General features: G+C 56.2%; 1 protein-coding gene across 5 annotated transcripts in view; it reads right to left on the bottom strand.

The window, feature by feature from the left end:
• PAX8 (paired box 8) overlaps positions 1-23,034 on the bottom strand; it is a 35,675-nt gene that overhangs the window by 12,230 nt on the left and 411 nt on the right. For 4 of the 5 annotated variants that reach the window (XM_074940196.1, XM_074940199.1, XM_074940197.1 and 1 more), the window contains exons 2-3: positions 22,844-22,962; positions 1,193-1,400 (exon numbers count right to left, since the gene is read on the bottom strand). In XM_074940196.1, the coding sequence (XP_074796297.1) occupies positions 1,193-1,400; positions 22,844-22,868 (233 nt within the window). In that variant the 5' untranslated portion in view covers positions 22,869-22,962. The remainder of the gene's footprint in view (positions 1-1,192; positions 1,401-22,843; positions 22,963-23,034) is intronic. The other variant, XM_074940198.1, reaches the window with a different exon arrangement.

The raw sequence follows: 23,034 nt of genomic DNA, 5'->3' as shown, positions 1-23,034 counted from the left end.
GTGCTTGGGGGGTCTATGCTGCGATACCCTCCCTCCCTATGGACTGAGCCAGGGGCTCGTCTTTCAGCACAGTCCTGCAATCGCTCAGAGTGAAATGAACAGCTGGTTCCTCCCAGCTCACTGAGTTGCCTGTGGGGCATCACAAAGTACTTTAGCCCCAGATGGGGAAACTGAGGCACGGAGAGGTAACAGGGCATCACCCCAGTCTCCGATGGGGTCTTTGTAAATAGTCAGAGGGTGTCCAGCCTCGGGGAACTATATCAAGCTGTTACCTGACCAGGCATGTCCCACTTCCTCCAGCCATCCGTTCCTACGGTGCCCACCACAGTGGTGTCTGGTGCCACTCTGGGACCCTGGGCTGGGGCTGGTTGAATTACTTATTGCAGACAAATGACCCTCCCCATACAGTCCCTCCCAAGCCACCCCCAGCCCGGCAGGACTGTCCCCAGCCTAGGGCACGCTGCATGGTACCTCACATGCACTTCGGAGACTAACCAGCGGCAGGGGATGTACTGAATATTGGGGTGAAGAACCCATTCATGCTACTCTACCAAACTCCTGGCACCATCGACCCTGAGCCCACCACCGGCGGCAGCAACCGCTGGCTCCTGCGTGGAGGTGGGGGTTTCCCAGCCACTCGGCACCAGCCAACTAGCCTTGCTGGGAGCCAGGCGCAGGGATGGCCCTGAGACACCGGAGACTGTAGTTTCTGGAGCTGTTTGAGCAGAGAGTCCTGTCCCCCCATGCCGAGAGCTGCCTGCCCAAGAGGACCCCAGCCAAGTGTAGGCCCCGAGATCATTGTATTCATTGACAGACGGGAAACTGAGGCATGCAGAAATACAGGGACAGGCCCAAGGTCACATGGGATCGGGGGTAGAGCCAGGAATTGAACCCTGGGCTCTTGAGCACCAGACAGTGCCCTAGCCACTAGACCAACCTTTGTGTCCACTTAGCTCTGCCCAGACAGATTCTAGTTACCCTGGCTGGGCTCTTTGCAGCAAGACTGTTCCCAGACTGGATGGCGAGCTGTGCCAGCCTGTAACAGCCCCTGGCCCGGCTCCTCCCATGGAGGGCAAGCTGGGGGGACTCTGCTGGGATCTGCTGGGAAGCCGGGTGTGACTGGCCAGGAGACTGTGAGGCCCCGTCCCAGCTCCACAGCCAGCCAGCAAACATCTCCCGCTTCTGCGCTTACCTGCCCAGGATTTTGCTGACGCAGCCGTGGCTGACCCGCAGCTGGCGGGAGATGTCGCAGGGCCGCACGCCCTGGTGAGCCAGGTCCACGATGCGCTGCCTGACCACTTCTGGCAGGGGGCGGCCATTCACAAAGGCCCCACCCAGCTGGTTCAACCCGCCGTGCCCTGCCAAGAGACAAAGCCAGCCCCAGGCAGGCCAGGGGAGGCCTGGTATTACTTAGGGGCCATGTACCGCAGCTGGTTACACGCACTGGCTCAGCCCCGAGAGATCAGGCTGTGTGCAGAACCCCCAGGGATGTTCTCTGGCCGGGGTCCTGCAGGCACCAGACGCATCACACCGTCTCCTAGCCTCGGACTCCAGGGATCAATGAGATTTTTAGCAAACTTTGGGCTGCTAACAAGTGAGATTCCTGGAGCCCAACCAGGGTCACCAACACCTGTGATTCCATCACGGGGCTCGCGATATTGGCTGTTTTCCTTCAAGCCACAGCTCCTAGAGTCACAGGATGACAAGAGAATCTCCACTGGCATTTTATTAAAAAGTAAGTAAGTTTCTGTCTCTCGTGGTTGGGGAGAAAATGTGACCCCCAACATGAGCCCAATGGCTCGAACCCCGGAAAGCAAAATCTCATGATTTGTTTAGCCTGGCTCGGGATTTGTGCTCCCTTGGTATTAGCGGCACTGCTAACAGCCTCTGTTTGTCCCCAGGGATGGCACAGGCACTGGCTTTCCTGGCACCCGCCTCACCCAAAGATATATTCTGGTAGCACCTAGGAGCCCTGGTCCGCGATTAGGTGCTGCACAGACAAACAAAACAAACATAGATTAGATCTGAGATTGTTGGACAGAGCAGATCTAAGGGATAAGGGTGCGTGTTAAATGGGTGATGTGTAGGAATTCCCACTGGAGCTGTTTTAGGTGGAACAAGCAGCGACACCTATCATTAAGGTGGTCTGACACTTCCCATTACGAACCCCTGTTTTCAGTTGTGTATAACTTTGCAAACTTAAACTTTCAGGGTTGAAATTTTCCAGGCCAGGGTCTGCCACAGGCTGAACTGATTTGGAAAGTTTCAGCTAAAATGGTTCTGCTGTTTCCAAGACCGAGACTGGAGGGGAAATACATGGCTTTGCACATGTCAAAAATGTCGAGAAGCTCTAACACCTCCATGCTTTGGAGGAAGAACTTGAAATTTGGCAGGGGGAGGTTGCCCTCGGATCAGTGAGGTGCCTTTTGCCATCCCCATGCAAATTCACTTAAAGTTGGCCATTTGATGAGCCCCTAAAATCTCAGTTCACACATGCTCAATGGAGACTTGTTAGAGTTTGGCAGCTAAATTCTCCAAAGATTCCATCTGCCCTGAGTGCGCTCTATCCCCTCACATGTGACCGGATGTTGCATGCTCCAGCCCCACAGTGTGAATGAGCATGCTCCATCCCAGGGCTGCAGGGGCAGAGCAGGACTTTCCCTGCAACCAGGGTGACCAGATGTCCTGATTTTATAGGGACAGTCCCGATTTTTGGGTCTTTTTCTTATATAGGCTCCTATTAGCCCCCACCCCTTGTCCCAATTTTTCACATTTGCTGTCTGGTCACCCTACCTGCAACTGATCCTCCTAGAGGCTGTGGTGCTGGGATCAGGGAGACTGTCTGTCCCGTGCATTCAGCGATTCCCCCTCCAGGCCTCCAGGCTAATGCCAAGGGGGAGGAATGGGGGAGGGTGAACAGGAGATGTAGTGTGGTGGGGGACAGCAGCAGAAGAGGACAGGGAGAGGTTAGAACTGGATGGGGGCAGAAGAGGTGCTTGCGTGACAACAGAAGATGGGGTTGGCTGTCTTATAGAAACAACTGATACATCATGAAATGTCCGTTCAGCAAAGTACTTAAAAGAAGTAGCAGGAAGAGTGATAACAAACCATGAACAAAAAACCAAGTGTCAGGTGTGTAGCTTTGTCCCAGACAATGCTGCCAATGTAGCAAAGATGAGAAGAAATCTAGAAGCAAGATAATGAAGGGAACCCCGACACTTATAACCTGTGGGTGCAGGGCTCATGTGATGCATCTTTTAGCCAGAGCCTTAAGTACAACTCCAGGAATCAAGGAAAATGTTGTTGAAATTGCAAAATATTTCCAGAACAACCACGCTGCTTCAGCGTCACTGAAGAGAGCAGGAGGATTCAAACGAAGTCCCCTCCTAGGTGTACAATGGGCTTTCAATGGCAGTTTGAAGCTGTTTATTAAGAACTGGCCTGTTCTGACGGCAATTTGTGAGGAAAATCATGACAAAGTAGATGGAACTCTCCCAGCCAAAGTAGCCAACCAAAACAAGAGAAGTGGAGAAGGACATTGGCTATCCCGAATCCTGCCTTGGACAAACGGCAGCAGGGTGTTGCTGAATTGCTGCTGGGGTGGAAATGTGGAAAGAACTTCAAGAATGACCCCTTCACTGAACCGGGCCCCAAGGACCCGCACAGTTCCACCAGGGCAGGCCCGTGGCCTCCACAGCTCCCACACTCCCTGCAGTGAATCCAGCCAAGCTGACCGGCCCCTCAGGGCACAATGCTCTCAGGGAATATTCCCACAGGCAGCCTTTCCCAAACAAGGTCACCATTGATTAGTCACCTGGCTACAGAATCTGGACATCCTTCGGTCAGCACAGAGGGGCAGGGGTTACGCCATAGTCCACCCTGGTCCAACCAGTGCCGTGATGAGCCAGCCAAGTAGTGAGGGACTCCACCTCTGGCTCCCTCTCTTGGATCCCCCGGTCCAGGCTCCTGCTCCCCTCCAAAAGGCCCCCTTCTTCCAGCCATCTGACCCCTTGCTCTCCAGCTCCCTTCCACTTCTGGAGTTGTTCTGTCCTTGGGGCATCTCTTTGTCTTGCTGGACCCTCTGTTGATTTGAGTGGGATTGAGCCAGTTCTTTAATGGCTGTATCCATTGCCCCAGACAGCAAAGTGACACCCCCCACCCCCCACTCCTACACTGCTCCAGTGTTAACCCTTGTCCACCCGCTGGGTAGAAATGCAACATACAAAGGGAAACTGAGGCACGCCAAGGCTGCATAAAAATATTATCGAAAATTCCCACTTCGTCATGTTAGGCAAGTAAGAACTTATGCTCCAGTCACTTTCACTTATGTAGACTTGAAATTTTTCCCAGGCTGACCTGAAATAATCAGATTAATTCACTAACTACAGTTAATCCCTCTGTTCCTTTAACAAATCGTTTAGCTGGAACTGTGAAATATGGTTTGATAAGCGAAGCTGATGTATCCAAAACATCCAAGGTTGTTTTCTTTAATAAAAATAAATTGTAGATGCTGTTTTGGGTGTTTAATTAAATTCCCAGTTAGCATCCAAATGCTGCTTGACACAAACCATGAACAAAAAGTTAATTATCTAGGAAATAAGAAACAGATCAGTCACCATTTTTGAACAGACTAAAAATGTACAGTTGGTAAGAATCTGAACATATTACACTATATAATTGTGTAAATAAATGTATGTAGTAAGCGGGGACCCTGCCAGGTCCCAAATCTAGTGTAAAGGCTCCATGTGACTGTAAAATGTGCATGTTTTAATGGTTATAGTGCCAACGAGAACAAACAGAAAAGTGGATTAAAATCGATGGTTTGCGGATCCCTGCTCTCCGCCTGGTGGTTTGAATCGCTGTAGCCCAGACTGGCCTGGGGCGCCAGAGCTGGGAGATGTCAGGAGCTAAGCAGCAAGGACACCCCAACATTGGAGCCCCCCATGGGGAGCACAAGCAGAGGGGAAGCAGGGATGGGACAGGCTCTGTGGGGAATCACCCCTGCTCCCCTCCTCCTCTAGCTCCCACACTGCCCTATTTTCCTCCCACTCCCCACACACACACCCTGACTTTCCCTTCCCCGTGCTGCTCCCTCCTGGCTGCCCACTGCCCTGCATTCCAGCACTTCCTTTTTCAGAACTCCCGCGTGGATTTGTTGTCCATAGAACTCTGCATATGCCTGATAGACACATCCAGGCTCTCTTTGAACCTTGCTAAGTTCGTGGCCAGTAGCAGTCAGTTCCACCGGCTAATTCCACCAGGAGCAACGGTGGGCGTGGCCCTTCTGTGGCGACTCCAGGGCAGTCTGTAGGGTTACCCCACGTGACCAAGTGGACGTGGGAGGACTATCAGCACCACTAACGTTTGATCCTGTCCACGTGATGGGCCAGCTCTGCTGCTGGGGTTGACGGGGAAAGTTCCAGCAACTACAGCGAAGCTGCGGCCCGGCACGCCAGCCGGGGATCTGGTCAGCACCGTCTTGCCACGTCTCTTGGTCTGCAAACTCCAGGCCAGGCTCTTCCAACCCTACAGGGGTACCATTCCCCTGCCCTCTTATTTCCACAGGCCTTGGCCAGGAGACTCTTGTGCTCTCCTGGCTCTGGTGATGCTGCGCGTGGGTCAGCTAGCCCGGGTTAACACGGCTGTGGAGACACAGCAACCTGGCTCGCCACCTGAGTCAGGGGTCGTCTACGCAGCAAAAGCCCCGTGGCTGCAAGTCCAGGGCCTGGACAACTGACTCAGGATTACGGGGATCGTGCTAGGCCTGGGCCGTGGGTATAATGGGCCAGGGGAGGCTAAGCCCCGCTGCCCGACACCTGGGCCGTGGTGGGGAGGGAGGGATGGAGGGACGTGGCGAGTGGCGGCAGGGGGCAGAGTGGGCAGGGGGCCGTGCAGGGGAGGGGGCGGGGTGGAGTGTGGGCACGGATGGAGGAGGCAGGACAGGGAGCTTCGTCCGCCTCCCATGGCGCGAGGGGCTAAAAATAGCCGTGTAGATGCGTCCACTCGGGCTGGCACCTGGAGCCTGAGGCCTCCTGCCTCTCTGGGTCTCAGAGCCAGGCACCAGCCTGAGCCCAGATGTCTCCACTGCAGTTTTTAGCTGCATTGTGCAAGGCCCATGAGCCCAGTCAGGTGACCGGGGCTCAGCGACTCGCTGCCGGGGGGCTGGTTTTGCTAGGCAGACGTACCCTTAAAACCACCAGGGAGCCTCTTCCCACCTGTCCTGTCTCCTTCTGCAGCCAGCTTCCCACTTGGCCCCAGGCAGGGGGAACCAGCTGGAAGCTGTTGATCTGAACCCCCTAGCTTGCAGAGTGGCGGCCGAAGGGGGCGACGCTGCAGGTCCAGAAGCACAGGGCTGCCCAGGCTCGCTGCCGGACCTGAGCACTCCCTGCGTTTTCCTCACGTTCTCTGTACTCAGCAGTGCCCCTTCCGTTACCTGCTGACTCGGCGCTGCCTGGCAGCCTGGGCTCGCCGCAGGATGAATTGAGCTGCAGCTGGGGCTTTGGCCCAGCCTGTCCACACACAGAACCCTGTCCCTGGAGCCTGGTGGTGCTTTTAACTGCCCATCCCCGCTGCCAACACAGCCTGCTCGGTTGCCGTCACCTGAGCTAGGCTAGCTCCAGAGGAGCTGGCTCTGCCATGAGGACATAACGTCTGCGGGTCTTTGGGCCTCTCTTTGCTTCTGCCATCTGGTGCCAGCGATCGGCCAGCTGCTTGGAGCGGGAGGGAGGCGGAGGAGCGGGAGGGAGGCGTGATGCCCTGCGCGATAGGGAAGCCATCACAGCTTGGACCAGGCCGCCCCCAGACTGGGCTGTAGCCAACCTAACATGCAGTTAAAGTGACATGGGAGAAGCATCAGTCGCTCATTTCCATGCCAAATATGTTATACGCCCATATGGAGCCGAGCAGAACAATTCTGCAGCCCATGCTCCTTCAGCAGCATGTGTCTGGGCAGATTCGGATCTTCTCTACGCCAGCTCACACCAGTGAAGTCACTGGGGCTACCCTGGGTTCACAGGAACATGAGATAAATCAAAATCAAGCTGTTCATTTGGAAAGAACTTTATGCTCTAATGTATTTGCCCCATGCACTAGGTGAAGGGTGTGGCTGTGGTTAATGCATGGGAGTAACAGCTAGGAGCCCTGGGTATAAATCCTAGCTCTGCCGCTGACTCGCTGGGCGACCTGGGGCAAGTCCCTTCCTATCCTGGGACCTCAGTTTCCCCATCTGAAACCAGCTGGGTTGTTGTGGGTAAATTCCTTAAGAGCTTTTGCCCAGATACTACTCTTGTTTGGAGAGGGGAATGTGAGTACGTAGCCAGGATGATAAGTCTGCTGACTGCCATTTTGCAAATGGGGAAACTGAGGCACAGAGAGGGGACGGGACTTATGTAACTTCATGAAGCGAATCAGGGGAAGAGCTGGGAGGAGCTCAGCAGTTCCTGGTTCCCAGCTCCATGCTCTGCCCCGGGCTGTGATTGTTTGTGTCCAGTGTGGCAGTATTCTCCCTGAGTGAGCCCCAGACCGACATGCACACGCAAAGATCTACACACATGCACATGGCTCTGCACACAGAGTTACATGCATGCACTGACCAACACACATCCACACAGCTCTACATGCACACAGATCTACGTGCAGGCATGTATGCACCCGGATTTACATGCCCATGTGTGCCCACCCCTACATGCCAGCAGGGAGCTACACACAGGCTTAGACACACTCGTATCTCTGCACACCCCTACACAGACGCCCAGCCCTACACGCTACCTGCCCCCCCCCAGCCATTGTCCCTCACAGCCCCATACACTCCACTAGTTGCCAGCAGCACTCCCTGCCTGCTCCACCATGTGCCCACTTCCTTCTCTCCAGGACTGTCAGGCTTGCCCTTGGCCACTACTCTAAAGGCAATGGGTGGGAAGGCCCACATTTGGCTTGGCCTCATTACAGGCCAATGCACGGGCAGCTATTGGTGCAGTCCAGGTTTGCATGGGTAGGCAAAGAAGCGTAGTAACCCTGACCCTGGCACCAGCTGCAGTTCCAACCAAGAGGGTAAGGCTCGGTTGGGCCGGAGAGGAAGCTGCCCGCAAGGTGGTGAGGGATACGGAGTGTACAACCCAGGTTGACCGCTGGGACCCTGACAGAGGGGTACAGTTTGGGCGCCTGGGGACGAGGCATGGCCATCCGCGGGGGGAGCTGTTGGAAAGGGGTGTGGAAGCAAAGGAGACACGCACGCCGGAGAGAGGTGGGGCGAAGCCGAACTTCACAGCCAGGGAGAGGGGTGGATTCCCTCTTGGGCGATGGGTTGTGGTGCTGACAAACATTTTGTACTGCAATGAGACAAGGTGGGTGGAGAAAGAGCTTTTATTGGCCCAACTCCTGGGAGGGAGAGAGCCCAGCTTTCGAGCTACGCAGAGTAATTTACAGTTTAGTTTCCTAACCGAGCATTTGATGACACTAGATATTATTTATTTTCTGTTCTTGTTCTGCCAAATTTCTGGGTTTTTCCTTTATACAGTTTAAAACTGGAAGTTCTCTCCATTGTCCTGGTTTGCCAGAAGCTGGCAATGGGTGACAGGGGATGGATCACTTGGTGATTCCTTGTTCTGGTCATTCCCTCTGGGGCACCTGGCAGTGGCCACTGTTGGCAGACAGGACACTGAGCTAGATGGACCTTTGGTCTGACCTAGTCTGGCTGCTCTTATGTTCTTATGTTCCTCTCCTCACGGTAAGCATTGCCAGACCAAGGCCTGGGTCGCTGCATAAGCACCAGTGTAAGGTTTGAAGCTCATCGCAAGGAGAATCTGCTGAACATGAGCTCCCCGTGCGATGCTGGGGCCAAAAGGACTAATGTGACCCTGGGATGGGTAAACAGGGGAATTTCAAGTAGGAGCAGAGAGGTGATTTCACCTCTGTGTTTGGCACTGGTGCGACCGCTGATGGGATCCTGTGCCTAGTTCTGGTGCCCACAATTTAAGCAGGTTGTTGATAATGGCAGAGGGTTTGCAGCAGAGCCAGAAGAATGGTTAAAGGCTTGGACAACTTGCCATCGACCCCAGGAGCTCCATCAAAGAGACTGTCAAGGGGGACCTGGATCCCAGTCTGTCAGAACCTACAGAAATTGGTACCAGAGGGGTCTTCAGTCTAAGGCCTGACACGATCCGCTGGCTGCAGGTCCAAGCCAGGGTCACTAGCCATTGGAACGACCTCCCAAGGGCCTGGTGTGTTCTCCAGCACAGCCCATTGCTAAAGCGAGCGGGCTGCTTTGCTAACAGTGTGCTCCAGTTCAAAGAGGGATTAAGTTGGGAATTGGGTGGTTGGACTGGATGATTGCCTTAGCCCTGTCTGGCCTAATAATCTCTGACTCGATATACCGCTCCCAGCCCCACTCCCAGGAACGTAAGGTCAGCCAGGTGGGAGCAGGGAGCTGGAGGCACCAGTAATGCTTAGAGGGGCTCAGTGTGGGACGTGAAAGGGGGTGACATACAGGAGCTGACTGATGGTTACAGGGGCTGGGGAGGTCAGGGTACAGCGCTTGGGAAGGGAGGCGGGGTAAGGGTGTTGGGGAGGGGAAGTGGAATTGGGAGACAGAGCCTGGGGGGTTCTGGGAAGGTGTCCAGGGGTGTGGAGCAGAGGACAGGATACAGGGAATGGGGGCAGAGGGGTGAGGAAGGGGAGCTGGAGTACCAGCGACCAAGGGGGTGGGAGAGAAGAGTTGGGTTACCGAGAAGTGCCATTAACTCTCCAGAGCAGAGTTTCTTCCATCTGGCCAGCCCCTAGTGGTCAAAACCCATGAACCAGGCCCCCCAAAATGATGAGGTGGCCTTAGAAACCACAAGGGATTTTTGCAGTGCCAAAGGTAAGGTCCTTTTGTCTTTGCTTTTTTGCGGGGGGGGCCTGGGGCCACATGACCAGCTGCCCTCTGCAAACAGGCAGTCTGGAGCAGAAACTCCCCTGGCTCCAGGAGCTGGGGCTTTACGAAACACCCCAAAGAGAGTGGGGGTCAAACCCCCAGAGGCTGCTGGGCTTGTGCAGGGTGAGCCTGGCTGGGTCAGGGAGGGCTCCCCATGGTGTTAGGGGGTTCAGGCTGTAGGGCAGGCCCCTGGTGGGTGCGGGAGGATGTGGCCTGTTTCTGGGGTCTCAGTGTGGTGTGAGAGCCAACACATGAGGGGCTCTGAGCAGGGGCCTGTTCCTGTGCGAAGCCTGGCTGCTTTCCGCCAGCCCCTGGGCAGTGAGGAGTTAATTTAAAGGGGACTCAGTTTGGGGTGGGTGGTAAGGACAAGGGGGGGGGCGCATGGTGAGAGGAAACCAGATTAATAGAGAAATGGGGGGGGGCCATTAGAGAGACAAAGAGGAAATCAGGCCGGAGCAATAGAGAAGCAAAATCTAATATCAACGAGGGAGAAATAAATGGAGATTAGGGCGAGCAAATTAGCTGTAATGGGCTCGGCGCTAATACAAGAATAACAGGCGAGGGGAGTGCCTCCGGGGGCGCCGGGCTGCGGAGCCGGAGCGCTCATGCAGGCAAGAACGATTATGCAGGGGAGGCGAGATGGAGAGCGGTGGGGGAAAGGGGGGCAGCTGGCTGCCAGGCAGTGGGTGTGCATGGAGAGGAGGGCACCACACACTGGCGCAGGGCTGGGGCGCGCTGCCCGGCTGGCCACCTCACTGCACCATCTTTAGCCGAGCCCCCACCTTCCAATGATTCCCCACCCCACTCCTGGGCCGGCCCAGAGACCCCCAGTCCCGCTGCAGGCCATATGGGACAGCCCCAGAGAGGTGGAACTCCACAGCACTGTGGGCATAAGGCAAAAAGGCCTGTCAGAATCTGTCCCTGAAGGGGGCTCTGTTAGGGCCTGATCCTGTGAGGTGCCAGATCCCCTCACTCACTGGAAGGGGGTGCTGCATCCCACAGGGCTGGGACCAACAACAGGGATGCTCACACTTGCTGAAATAATGGACAAGTGATCACACCAACAGGGCTATTTACACATCTGTCCAGCCATCATAATAATTGAATCATAGAAGATTAGGGTTGGAAGGGACCTCAGGAGGTCATCTAGTCCAACCCCCTGCTCAATGCAGGACCAATACCAACTAAATCATCCCAGCCAGGGCTTTGTCAAGCTGGGCCTTAAAAACCGCTAAGGAAGATTCCACCACCTCCTCAGGTAACCCGTTCCAGTGCTTCACCACCCTCCTAGTGAAATAGTTTTTCCTAATATACAGCCTAGACCTCCCCCACTGCAACTTGAGACCATTACTCCTTGTTCTGTCATCAGCTACCACTGAGAACATCCGAGCTCCATCCTCTTTGGAACCCCCTTTCAGGTAGTTGAAAGCAGCTATCAAATCCCCCCTCACTCTTCTCTTCTGCAGACTAAACAATCCCAGTTCCCTCAGCCTCTCCTCGTAAGTCATGTGCTCCAGCCCCCTAATCATTTTTCTTGCCCTCCACTGGACACTCTCCAATTTGTCCACATCCTTCCTGTAGTGGGGGGCCCAAAACTGGACACCGTACTCCAGATGAGGCCTCACCAGTACCAAATAGAGGGGAATAATCACTTCCCTCGATCTGCCGGCGATGCTCCTACTAATGCAGCCCAATGTGCCGTTAGCCTTCTTGGCAACAAGGGCCCACTGCTGACTCATATCCAGCTTCTCATCCACTGTAACCCCTAGGTCCTTTTCTGCAGAACTGCTGCCGAGCCATTCGGTCCCTAGTCTGTAGCGGCGCATGGGATTCTTCCGTCCTAAGTGCAGGACTCTGCACTTGTCCTTGTCGAACCTCATCAGATTTCTTTTGGCCCAATCCTCCAATTTGGCTAAGTCATTCTGCACCCTATCGCTACCCTCCAGCTTATCTACCTCTTCCCCCAGCTTAGTGTCATCTGTGAACTTGCTGAGGGTGCAATTAATCCCATCATCCAGATCATTAATGAAGATGTGGAACAAAACCAGCCCCAGGACTGATCCCTGGGGCACTCCACTTGATACCGGCTGCCAACTAGACATCGAGCCGTTGATCACTAACCGTTGAGCCCGACAATCTAGCCAGTTTTCTATCCACCTTATGGTCCATTCATCCAGCCCATACTTCTTTAACTTGCTGGCAAGAATACTGTGGGAGACCGGATCGAAAGCTTTGCTAAAGTCAAGATATATCACGTCCACTGTTTTCCCCATATCCACTGAGCCAGTTATCTCATCATAGAAGGCAATCAGGTTGGTCAGGCATGATTTGCCCTTGGTGAATCCATGTTGACTGTTCCTGATCACCTTCCTCTCCTCCGAGTGCTTCAAAAGGGTTTCCTTGAGGACCTGCTCCATGATTTTTTCCAGGAGCTGAGGTGAGGCTGAGCAATCTGTAGTTCCCCAGGTTCTCCTTCTTCCCTTTTACAGTTTGGTCTGAACATGTATCAGTCAGCCATTTATCAAGCCATTTAATCTGAGCCCCCTTGATTTTATATTATTCTAGATTCTTGATCAAAATGTCAGCACAAGGTCACATGCCTTAGAGGAGTCTAAGCATAGAATATCAGGGTTAGAAGGAACCTCAGGAGGTCGTGTAGTCCAACCCCCTGCTCAAAGCAGGACCAATCCCTAATTTTTCCCCAGATCCTTAAATGGTCTCCTCAAGGATTGAACTCACAACCCTGGGCTTAGCAGGCTAATGCTCTAAACCACTGAGCTATCCCTCCTCCCAACACTGTTAATTACAACACCACTAATAACTTTACCAATGAACCTTGTATTCTCATTTTTAAAATATACAATGTGAATTTGCCAGGATCTGTTTTCCATAAACCCACATTGATTGGCATTAATTACATTGCCTTCCTTTAATCTTTATTAAAGGAGTATCAGATTGGCCACGACACTATTTTGCTGATGTCAGGCTGACAGGCCTGTAACTCCCTAGGTCGTCCCCTTTTTAAATATTGGCACAACATTAGCTTTCTTCCGGCCTTCTGGAACTTCCCCAGTGCTCCATGACTTAGCAACAACAATCAGCACCAACTGGACAGGAGACCCCTTTGCCAGCTCTTTTGAAACTCTTGGGTGCAAGTCCTCTGCTCCTGCTGATTTAAAGAGGTCTGCCTTTAGTCGTTGCTGTTTGACATGCTCCTGAGCTGCTGTTGGAGAGGAAAGTATTTCATCATCTTGTGATACGAATACTTCATCCAGCTCTTTTCCAAATACGGAACAGAAATATTTATTGAACAGTCTGCTGCACGGACACACAGTAAGAGAACACCCCTCCCCCTCAGATGCGAGACATGACAAAAGGCTGATTTTCAGAGGACAGGGCTCGGGGATTCCCCCCAGGCTGTGGGCCATCTTGGTTGTAGAGCGCAGTCTGTCGGACGGGTCCAGCTATCTTGCCACATCGGCCTCTGAGCCACCAAGCTCTTTGTCCCAGTTTTGCTCAACCAAATGCTCCATGGCACTTTGCTGCCAGGACACTCAGTGACCCTGGTGTTCAAACGGGGAGTGAAGGTTGCTGGCGGGTGGGTTCATTCGCAGTCTATGTTGGGGGCCAGTCGGGGCCAGGGTTAGCCCTGGGGGGAGGGAGGGGCAGAGGTCAAGTTACGGGGGGGACAATTCAGGGTCTTGCTTTCTGCCCTGCAGGACCTGATCCAAGCCCAGGGACTGCAAGTCCCTCCCCTGAGCTCGGGGGCTTGGATCAGGCACATGCTTCCACTGGTGCCTCAGCCAGCGCTGTTCTGGCTGCAAGCAGCAGCACCGCACCCGGGCCCGGAGCAGAGCAGGGTCAGAGCCAGGCAGCTGCCAGAGAGAAGGACGTGCTGCTAGCCAGGAGTGGCCCAGAACCTCTGCATGGTGGCGCTGGGGGCAGGCCACAGCTCAGCAGGCTGGCATGGCCAGGGGGACGTGGCCTTAGCAGGGGGCACACATGGACCTCCACTGAGATCAGGGTTCCCACTGTGCAGACACACAGTGAGAGGCTGCTCCAAAGAGCTGGGAGGGGAAACCGAGGCATGGGAGAGGGAATGGGGCTTGCCCAAGGTCACCCGGCAGGGCTTATCCCTGCTAGAGAGGCCTCCATCCTACAGGGAGCAGCGGGATGCAGGGGGTCCGCTCTGGGGCAGATGGAGAGAGGCATTTGGCCCCCTCCCTGGGGGGAGACAAGACCTCATGCGCCATTAAAATGCCTTTAACAGGAAAATCTGAACCCTTCCTCCAGCCCCATTAACTGCTTCTAGACCCCGCTGCGACACTTGGCTCCCCCGTCCGCAGCCAGCGGCCACCCCAACCCCACACTCAGCACCAGGCCCCAAATACTGACCCCAGCCCCAAGTGTCCTCTTTAACAGCATCCCCCAACCCCAGGCCAGCCCCCACCATTCCCAGCAACAACCTCCAGCCAAGGTGACCCAGCTCCAGTGCCTGCCAGGGAGCTCCTTGGCTTTCCCCCAGCCACACACCTGGACCTCAGAGTGGGGCTTCCCGGGAGGGGAGCAGAGACCCAGGGATGCAGCCCCAGCTGGGGGAGCAGGGAGCTTTCCCCTAAGAATCTGATCTGGAAACTTCAGCTGGACTTAGCTGAATAAGGGGAGCAGGAGCAAGGCCAAAACCTGTGTCCAACTCCCAGTTTTGTCAAAGACCAGCTGGGTCAGGCCCTGCCCTGTGCCTCAGTTCCTCCCCCCACCCCCCGTACAATGGAGGATGGGCAGGAGGGGGGAGTATCCACTGCGTCCCAGCAGAGCCCTGGGCTGTTTTGAACAAACCCTGTCACCCCCACCCGACACGGCAGTTGCCTTACGGATACAGGCAAAGCCCTGGCAATGCCCTGGTGTAAATCAGGCGAAGCCCCATAGAAATCAGAGCTGTTACACGGCAGTCCCTAGAGGCAGAATCTGGCCTATGACTCCACAGCCCCGGAGCGACGAGCGTTGCTCTGCACAGCCCCATTCGACGCTCGGCCGGTGCGCATCGGCCCCCGCGGGCCTCTGGGGGCCATTAACGCTGATGAGCTCAGCTCTCGGGCCCAGCAGCCATGAAGGAGCCTGGCTTTTCCCTTCCCAGAGAACATTTAACACCACCCAAAGGGACTCAGGAACAACCCCTGAGAGCCCCGTGGTACAAAGCCCAACACCCCCAGCCGCAGGCTCCCCAGGCCGCCCCTAGAGCAGTGGTTTGCAACCTTTTTTCATTTGCGGCCCCCTAACAAATTCCGAAGGGAGGCGCAGACCCCTTTGGAAATCTCTTCTCTGCGGCTGTCATTAGATTCTGTTCAGTGAGTTTCCAGTCTAAGCCCCCAGGGGTCTGCGAAGCCCAGACTGAGAACCCCCGCCCTAGGCATCGACCCAGCCCACGACCCAGCCACGTGAACACGGGGCCCTTTGGCCGCTTGGCTCCATTTCCCTGCATGGATCCGGAGTGCACCAAGGGCCAGCCCGTGCCATCCGCTAGCCTCGCCTTGCTGAGGAGGAGGAGCAGAGGAGGAGCAGAGGCTGGTCCCTGGTCAGTAGCTCTTGGTCCCGGGAGTTTTCGTGCCACACAATTACGGCCCCGTGGTGCAGCATGACCCCGCCCCAGGACAGCATGGCATTGCCACGCATCACACACGCTGCATGGCCACGTTTCAGCCCAGCATCACCTAGCCCCGCCCGAGTCTGAAGCCTAAAGATTATTGTATGTCTGTGCCAGACCTGCGCACACATGGTCCCCACCTCAGGGCCCGATCCTTCTGACATTTGTGCATGGGAGGGACTCTGCTCCATTCCCTGACGCCAGTAGGATCACCCTCAGCAGGATCGGGCCCTCGCTGCAATGAGTGGAGTCTTGCTGATTTACACCAAATCCTCATCTCCTTGCCCAATCCTTACTCGGGGGAGTAAGGGCTGCAGGGTTCACTCCTCTCCTCTGCTTTTGGTTGGAGATCACCTCACAGCATCCCAGGGCCACCCCCTTCTGGCAGAGGGCCGCCCTGCCCCAGCCCAGCCGCTCCCCACCGGGCGCTGGCTCTGGAGGCTGCAGATCACCCAGGGATGGGTGTTTCAGGGTGGCCCAGGTGTCTCCATTCCCCTCTTTTCCCTTTAAAGGTGGGGGGGCGAGATTTGTGTGGCATTGTGATTAAAGGGCCAGATATTTACTTGGGGTAAATCGGCATCTCTCCCTGGCTCCACCCCTGATTTCAAAGAAATAGGGGGGTGATTTTCAAAAGGCACAAGGGTGCAGTGAGATGCATAGAGCCCTTTGGCTTCCCACAGGCCTGCGCTCCTCTCTGAAAATCTGCCCCATATTCAGCGCTATTGCGACAGCCGGATAGTAAGTGACAATTCGTTACAACCACCCGATTACTCCATCACTGCCTGGTGAGGTGCTGCGCTGGTGACGAAAAGCCCCGTCTGTCTGGTGTGTACGATACCGGCTGCACCACGAGGTGATTTACGCAGTTGTATTTCTCCCTCGATTCGTTCCGATTCCTGCCTTGGCTCAGGGAAAACATGCCACCACGACGTTCCAGAGACCAGGGCCAGATCCTCAGCTGGTATCAGTCACTGCCCATCTGCTGGATCCCGCGTGCGCAAGTTTGCACCCGCTGGGCATCTCGCCCCCTCACATTGCTCCAGCTGGCAAAAATACACGCAGCATTTTTCAAATATATTTTCGGATCGGAAACATGTTTCGTACTGTTCTCTCTCTGCAGGGCTCTGTGGCCAGAGGGGGGATATGGACATCTATACATATGGGTGTGTTCATGTATGTTGGACTGTTTGTGTGTTGGGCGTCGGTGCACATCTGTGTATTTGACTGGGTGTGTTTGTATAGACGCCCTGGGGGCGGGAAGGTGTTCGTACAGAATCGTGGGGGTCTGTGGGTTGGCCATGCATATAGTGGGTTGTGGATGCTGTGTCGGTTTGTCCATGTCTGTCTGGACAGTGGGTGTAGGTTGGCTGTGTGTGTCTGTTCCAGTCTATGCACGTGTCTCTGTGATTGCATGCCTTGGGGTGGGGACCTGTGACTGTTGGTGTGTTGACAAGTGTACCCTGTATGCTGGTGTGATGATGCAAGTTCGTATCCTGGAGTGAGTGTGCGCGTGTTTGTGTGGGGGTGCATTGGCGTGTTGATGCAGTGGTTCATGCACGGTGCATGGGGTGAGCAGCTGTGCAGTGGGGAAGTGGGGGGGTGCAGTGGGGGGTGAGTGGTGCATGGGGGTGGCTGGGGGTGCAATGGAGGGGTGGCGGTGGCTGGGGGCACAGTGGTGGGTAGGGGTCACAGTGGTGCATGTGGTGGCTGGGTGGGGGGTCACAGTGGTGGGGGTTGGGGTCACAGTCATGCATGCGGGTAGCTGGGGGGGATACAGTGCTGGGGTTGGGGTCACAGTGGTGCATGGGGATGGCTGGGTGGGGGGGTGCAGTAGTGGGGTTGGGGGCATAGTGGAGAGTGGGGGGTACAGTGGAGGGGAGGGGGTCACAGTGGTGCATGGGGCTGGCTGGGTCGGGGGTACAGTGGTGAGGGTGGGGACACAGTGGGGGGTTCAGTGGGGGGGTGGGGGTCACAGTGGTGCATGGGGGTGACTGGGTGGGGGGATGCAGTGGGAAGTGGGGGGTGCAGTGGTTTATGCGTGACACATGGGTGGGGGGAACATAGTGGGGGGTGCTCTGTTGTAAAGCTTTTACCTTTCCCGGTCAGGCCCCATGGCTCCCCACTCCCCTGGGCTCAGACTGGGTTTTTAAAGCATTTTATGCCTTTTAAAAAACAACTCTCATTTCTCCACTCCCAGCCCCCAGCTCTGGGCCGTGAATGATTAGACCCCGGGCCTGGGCTTACACTCCCCCTGCACCGGCATCCCAGCGCCCATTAATAATTACAGCAAGCCGGGGGCGGGCTGCTGAGTCCTGCTCCCATCGCACCAGAACCAAACCTGCACTCCCCACAGCCACCACCGGATCGGGCCACGGATAAGGGGCCTGGTTCTTGTCCCTGCTCCCCAGCTCCCTCCAAGGCAGTGGAGCTGCTGGGGTTGATGTAAATTACAAGGGAGAGAAGGATCCAGCCCTGGGCATGCACTAGGGTGAACAGAGAGCAAGTGTGAGAAATCAGGACACTTTTTTGAGGTGGGGATTGGGTAGAGTTGTGTGTATAAGACAAAGCCCCTAATATGGGGACATCTGCTATCCTGCCCCCTCCCCCCCGGAGCTGAGCAGGGCCAGGTGACTGGGATCTCTCTGAGTACAGGCCAGTGCTACAATCCCCCCCACCCTCGCCAGCCCATCAGCTCCTGGGCTGAACTGCTCCTGCTTTGGGACAGAGTAAAACGTTCCATAGAGCCTCGAACATGAAACCCACTTGGACTCCGGCCCTGAGATCACTGGCCAGATGCCCCCCCCCCTCACAGATCCGGGCTCCTGGGGCCCGAGTCACTGCAGAAACAGTGTCTACAGGCCGAGCAACACGTCCAAGTTTTGCCGGCCTGGCTCTGGGGAGGGGGCCCGGGTGCCCACGGGGCACTGGAACCATTTGTACGGTGGGGGGCTGAGAGGCACTGAACCGAACTAGACCCTGTGTATGATGGAAACCACTTCCAGCCAGGCTGTGCGGCAGCCCCCCCCCACACCCCCAGTTCCAGCACCCCTGCCTCAGAGCCGTGCCAGCGGCAGCCTCAGCTGGTTGTCCTGGTTCTGCTCGTTTGCCTTGGGGACCCCAGCCCCGGGGGGGCTTTGCGGCTATGGCCAGGCTGGTGCAGCTCTGCTGGCTCGGCTGGTCCAGCAGACGAGGCCTCTCTTGTCTTTTAATGGAGTCGCTGGGGACGGATCCCCACGGCAGTCGTGCGGCGCTGTACGTGTGTGCGCGACCGACACCGGGGATGGGGCCGGCCGGGCGGATTTAGAGAGCGGGGGGCGTTCTGCAATCTAGGGTTTCTGGCTGCGTGATCTGTCTGGGTGTCCCTCCTTATCCCTGCTCAGATGCAGGCCTTTGTGGCAGTGTGCGGTACACACCCACTGCTAGACTGCAGCTTGTCACACACAGGGTGACCCGGCAGCACGTGTGACAAATCGGGATGGGGGAAATGGGCACCTCTGTAAGGCAACGCCCCAGATATTGGGACAATCAGGACACCCGGTCACCCTAGCTTCACAGCTGGACCTGAAGTGAACACAGACACCACCCAGGAGTACACAATGCCCCTGGGAATACACAGACCCACAAGAGACTCCCACACACTCACCTGTCCGTACAGCACCTGTCAGCGTCTCTGGCCCCCTCCCGACATAAAGCCACACCGCAGAGCCCTAACTAACCCCTGTCCGGGCAGGGGCCTACGGCTCGATCCAGACACGCCCAGGGATAAGAAATCCCAGCCCTGCGCACCCAGGCCTTTCCCTGCCTGCCGCTGGCCCTGGCCCAGACATGAAGGACCCGCTTCCCAGCAGCCACCCAAATCCCTCTGCGCTCACTGCCGGCCTCTTTGCCCCATTGTCCCGGGCCACCGTTTAAAAAACGAAGCCCGAAGGACGTGTGGCAGGGTGACCCCTTAACATGAATTAACCGTCCCCCTCCCCGCCCCCCGGGATGGAGCCGTAGCTTTATGAGAAGATAATAAACCCCGCGTAACCCCAGAACCCGGAGAAAGTCCCCCATGTGACTTCCGAAAGAGCGTCCAACCCCCCCCCCCCCATCCACCGCTGGGACAATTCAAGTGACGAAGCCTGAAAAGATTCTTATCTCGAAACTCGTCCGGGAGCTGGCTACATTATCTCCTAATTAACTTTCATTGCGGGGCTGGGGTGGGGGGAGAGGACGCGAACCGTCGACAAAGGTAAAGCCCGCGCTGGGTGTCAGAACCCGCCTCGGTCTCTGGACAGCCGGGGGGGCTCCCCCCGGGCCGGGGTGACACTGCTGCCCGTCCCAGCGCCCCCCGCGAAAGGACCTGGGGTCCAGCGGCAGCGCCTTGTGTTTGATTTGAGATTTCTTTTATTTTCCGGTTTTTAACCATATTCTCGCGCCCTGCTAACCCGCGGGCCCGCCTGGGGAATGGCCCTTCCTGCCTCGCAGATGTCTTTGGGCGACAATGGCCATTATTTAGTTGGGACTTTCACCCCCCTGTCGGTTCACTGCGCAGCGGAGCCGGCCGGCTCGGGGAGTCGCAGGCCCCGAGCAGGTCCCGTTTCCCCGGCACGGGGAGCTGAAGGGGGCAGGATCAAACCTTTCGAACTGAACCAAAATCCCGCTGGCCAGGGAGCGAAGGAGCCAGCGAGAGAGAAAACGCAGCGGCCAAACCCCCAACCAAAGACAACGGCACGTCTGTGTTTATGCTGGACACGCCGGGAGCAGAATCGCCGGGAATCGATTTTTCTTTGAAAACGGGACACGCAAATCAGGCCGCGCCTTGTAAAATCCCGATGCTTGCGGTCGCTCCCTTCGGGACAATGCTGGGGATGAGAACGGACCCGGGGACAGAAAACACAAGGGCTGGGTCTGGAGCTGGCCGAGGCCAGCGCGACGGTCACTGGGGGCTCACGCCTTTATTTTAAAACGTGTCTGGCTTGAGAGAGGCCAGCGGGCGCTGCATTTCACCGACCGACTGAGGGATTGGTTTCTCCCTTCAAAAGGAAGCTCCCGAAGCAGCAAGGAAAGGAGTGTAGCAATGGAAACAGAGCCCGTCGCTGCCCGCTTTGCGTTGACGGACCGATTTCGCATCGATTGGGAGAAATAGATTTCCTCTCGGGTTTCCTTTGTTACGTGGCAAAGTCCCTGGATCGCTCGGATTTGTTTAAACCCAGTTCGGCCTCGTGAGTCCGAATTCAGGCTACACACTGCAGCCCCCGGCCTGTGTCGGTTTACACAGGGCCGGCGGGAGGCAGGAGAAGGAAAGGGGAAGCGAAGAGAAATGTTGGATTTAATGTGAAGGGGGAAGAAACACGTTCGGTGCATTTATTTTTAACGAACAGAAAATCCCCCCAGCCAGGGGCTGCCGGCCGAAAAAGCGGGACGCGAGCCGAGACCTGGGATCAGCGCACAAAGCCGGGCTCAGGTCTGATGTGCCATGGGGCAGAGCGGACCCGAGCCCGTTCGCTGCGGAAACCACACAACCAAAACATGCCCCGGTCTGGATCAAAGAGCCCCCGCTCCATGGAAACACACTGCTCGGGGCTGGCAGCTCAGACACTAGTTACCTGGAACCGCTGGGTTTACACAAGAACCGGAGTGACACTACAAAACACTGGGGTGTGTTACACAACAAGCTAAACAGAGAGATAAATAGATACCTCCGTACCCCCGCTCCGAGCCTGGGTTATTATAACTCATGCTTCCTTTGCGGAGCTGGACTTTATATTCGCCCGACTATTGATTGTGTCTCCCCGGGATCAATACAAGCGAAGCGCTCTCTATAAATCCCCGTTTCCCTCCCTCCCAGCCCCGCACATCACCCCAGGCTGGTAGCTTCGGACAGACACAGGATCTTGTGGGGCAAATAACCACGTGGATCTTCTTGGGATCCCCCCACGCCCCCGGAAAAGGTGTCCAGCCAAACCCCTGCCCCCGCCGCCTGTCCCCAAAGCACTCCCGTCCCAGCCTGAGCCAGGCCACCGCAATACTAATGCGCAGTCGGCTGCCATCCCGTTCCCACCGTGACCTCCGGGGGCCAGCAGGACCCGAAGCGGAGCCGGCCGAAGCAAAGGGAAAAGTTCTCCAAACTCCCCCCTTCCACAGCTCAGGTGCCCCTGTCCGCCCACCTGCCTTGTCCCGCGCTCGCCACCCGAGCCCGGCGTGGCTTTTAGCAGCCCACGCGGGGGTTGGTTTTGTTTGCCAAGGGCTTTTCTCCATCCCTGCCACCCCCCGCCCAGAGCCCCCTGCTTCCCGCGGGTGGCTCGTGTTTATTCCCACACCTAGCGAGGGAGTGGTTATTTCCCGGCACACTCAGATCCCCGCTGCCCCAAGCCCCATGTATTCGCCCGGATCTGGGGTGTTAAAACGAGCCCAGCTAACTGTCCAGTCAATATTCACCCCGGGCCGCCGCCTGCAGCTCTGCACAAATCAAGGGAAACTTACACATCGCAGGATCTGCTGCCCGTGTTTTCCCTGCTTTAGGGGCGACCGGCGGGTTGATTTCCAGATTTTCGTGGGGAGATTTTAATCACATAATTACCCCGGGATTAACTGCGGGATATTTAGATCTGGGAGAGTTTTTTCTCCTTCTTTAAGACAAAAAAAACAACCCCCAATTCTCTCCCTTTTAAAAAGAATTAAACATGAATAAACTGTACTAGGCCCCGCCAAAGAAGCCCTCCCTTCTGCTAACGGGGTTCGCTTGGAAATGGGCGCTAGGTTTAATCCAGACCCATGTGAAGTGAATGGAAACTCAGCAGTCAGAAGGGAGCAGAGGACGGGCAAATTTGACTTTAAACTTTATTCCAATTTGACTTTAAACTTAAAATGTCCCTGTTTCAATCTGGCCGCCCGAAGGGGAGATTTTTTTCTTCTCCGGGGTCTCTCTCCCTCTTGCCGGATTTCCCAATGCGAGGGGCACGCGATCAATCAGCAAGACAAGGTACCAAAGTAGGGTCCCCGCAAAGCAAACGTGGGGAGAAACCCCTGCGCCGCGAGCCCGCAGACACCCAGTCTCCGGCCGGCCCGGGGCTAGGAAAGGGGAAGAAATGGCCCGTCAGCAGGAGACGGGAGGGGAACCGGTGCAGGGCTCATGTCGGGCGGGATTCCGCTCTTCTCCCCCGCTGCCCCAGTGGAGCCCGCATTTCACACCCCGCAGCCCCCGGTCTTTCCGTCGCCAAGACGTGGGTTAGCGGCGCAGGCTCCGATCCCGCCCAGCGCGGGGAACGGCTGGAGGACGGAGGAGGCCCAGGCTGGGCAGATCTTACCTGATCGGATGGTGTTATGGGGCATGGCCGGTTAGGGGGCGGGGGAGATCGCCCCTCCAAAGGAAGGCCGGCAGGTGCTCCTGGCGGTAGATCTCTTCTTCCCAAGCAGGAGCTGGGCGCTGCAGAGGAGCAGGGGTGGGGGGTCACCTTTGGATCTCAAGCACCCCCCCCCCAGCCAAGAAAAGTCTTGC

This window comes from Natator depressus, chromosome 26 (assembly GCF_965152275.1).
Source record: "Natator depressus isolate rNatDep1 chromosome 26, rNatDep2.hap1, whole genome shotgun sequence".
NCBI classification, from domain to species: domain Eukaryota; kingdom Metazoa; phylum Chordata; order Testudines; family Cheloniidae; genus Natator; species Natator depressus.
Note: the sequence above shows the minus strand (reverse complement) of the source record. Positions and strands in the feature narration are given on the sequence as shown.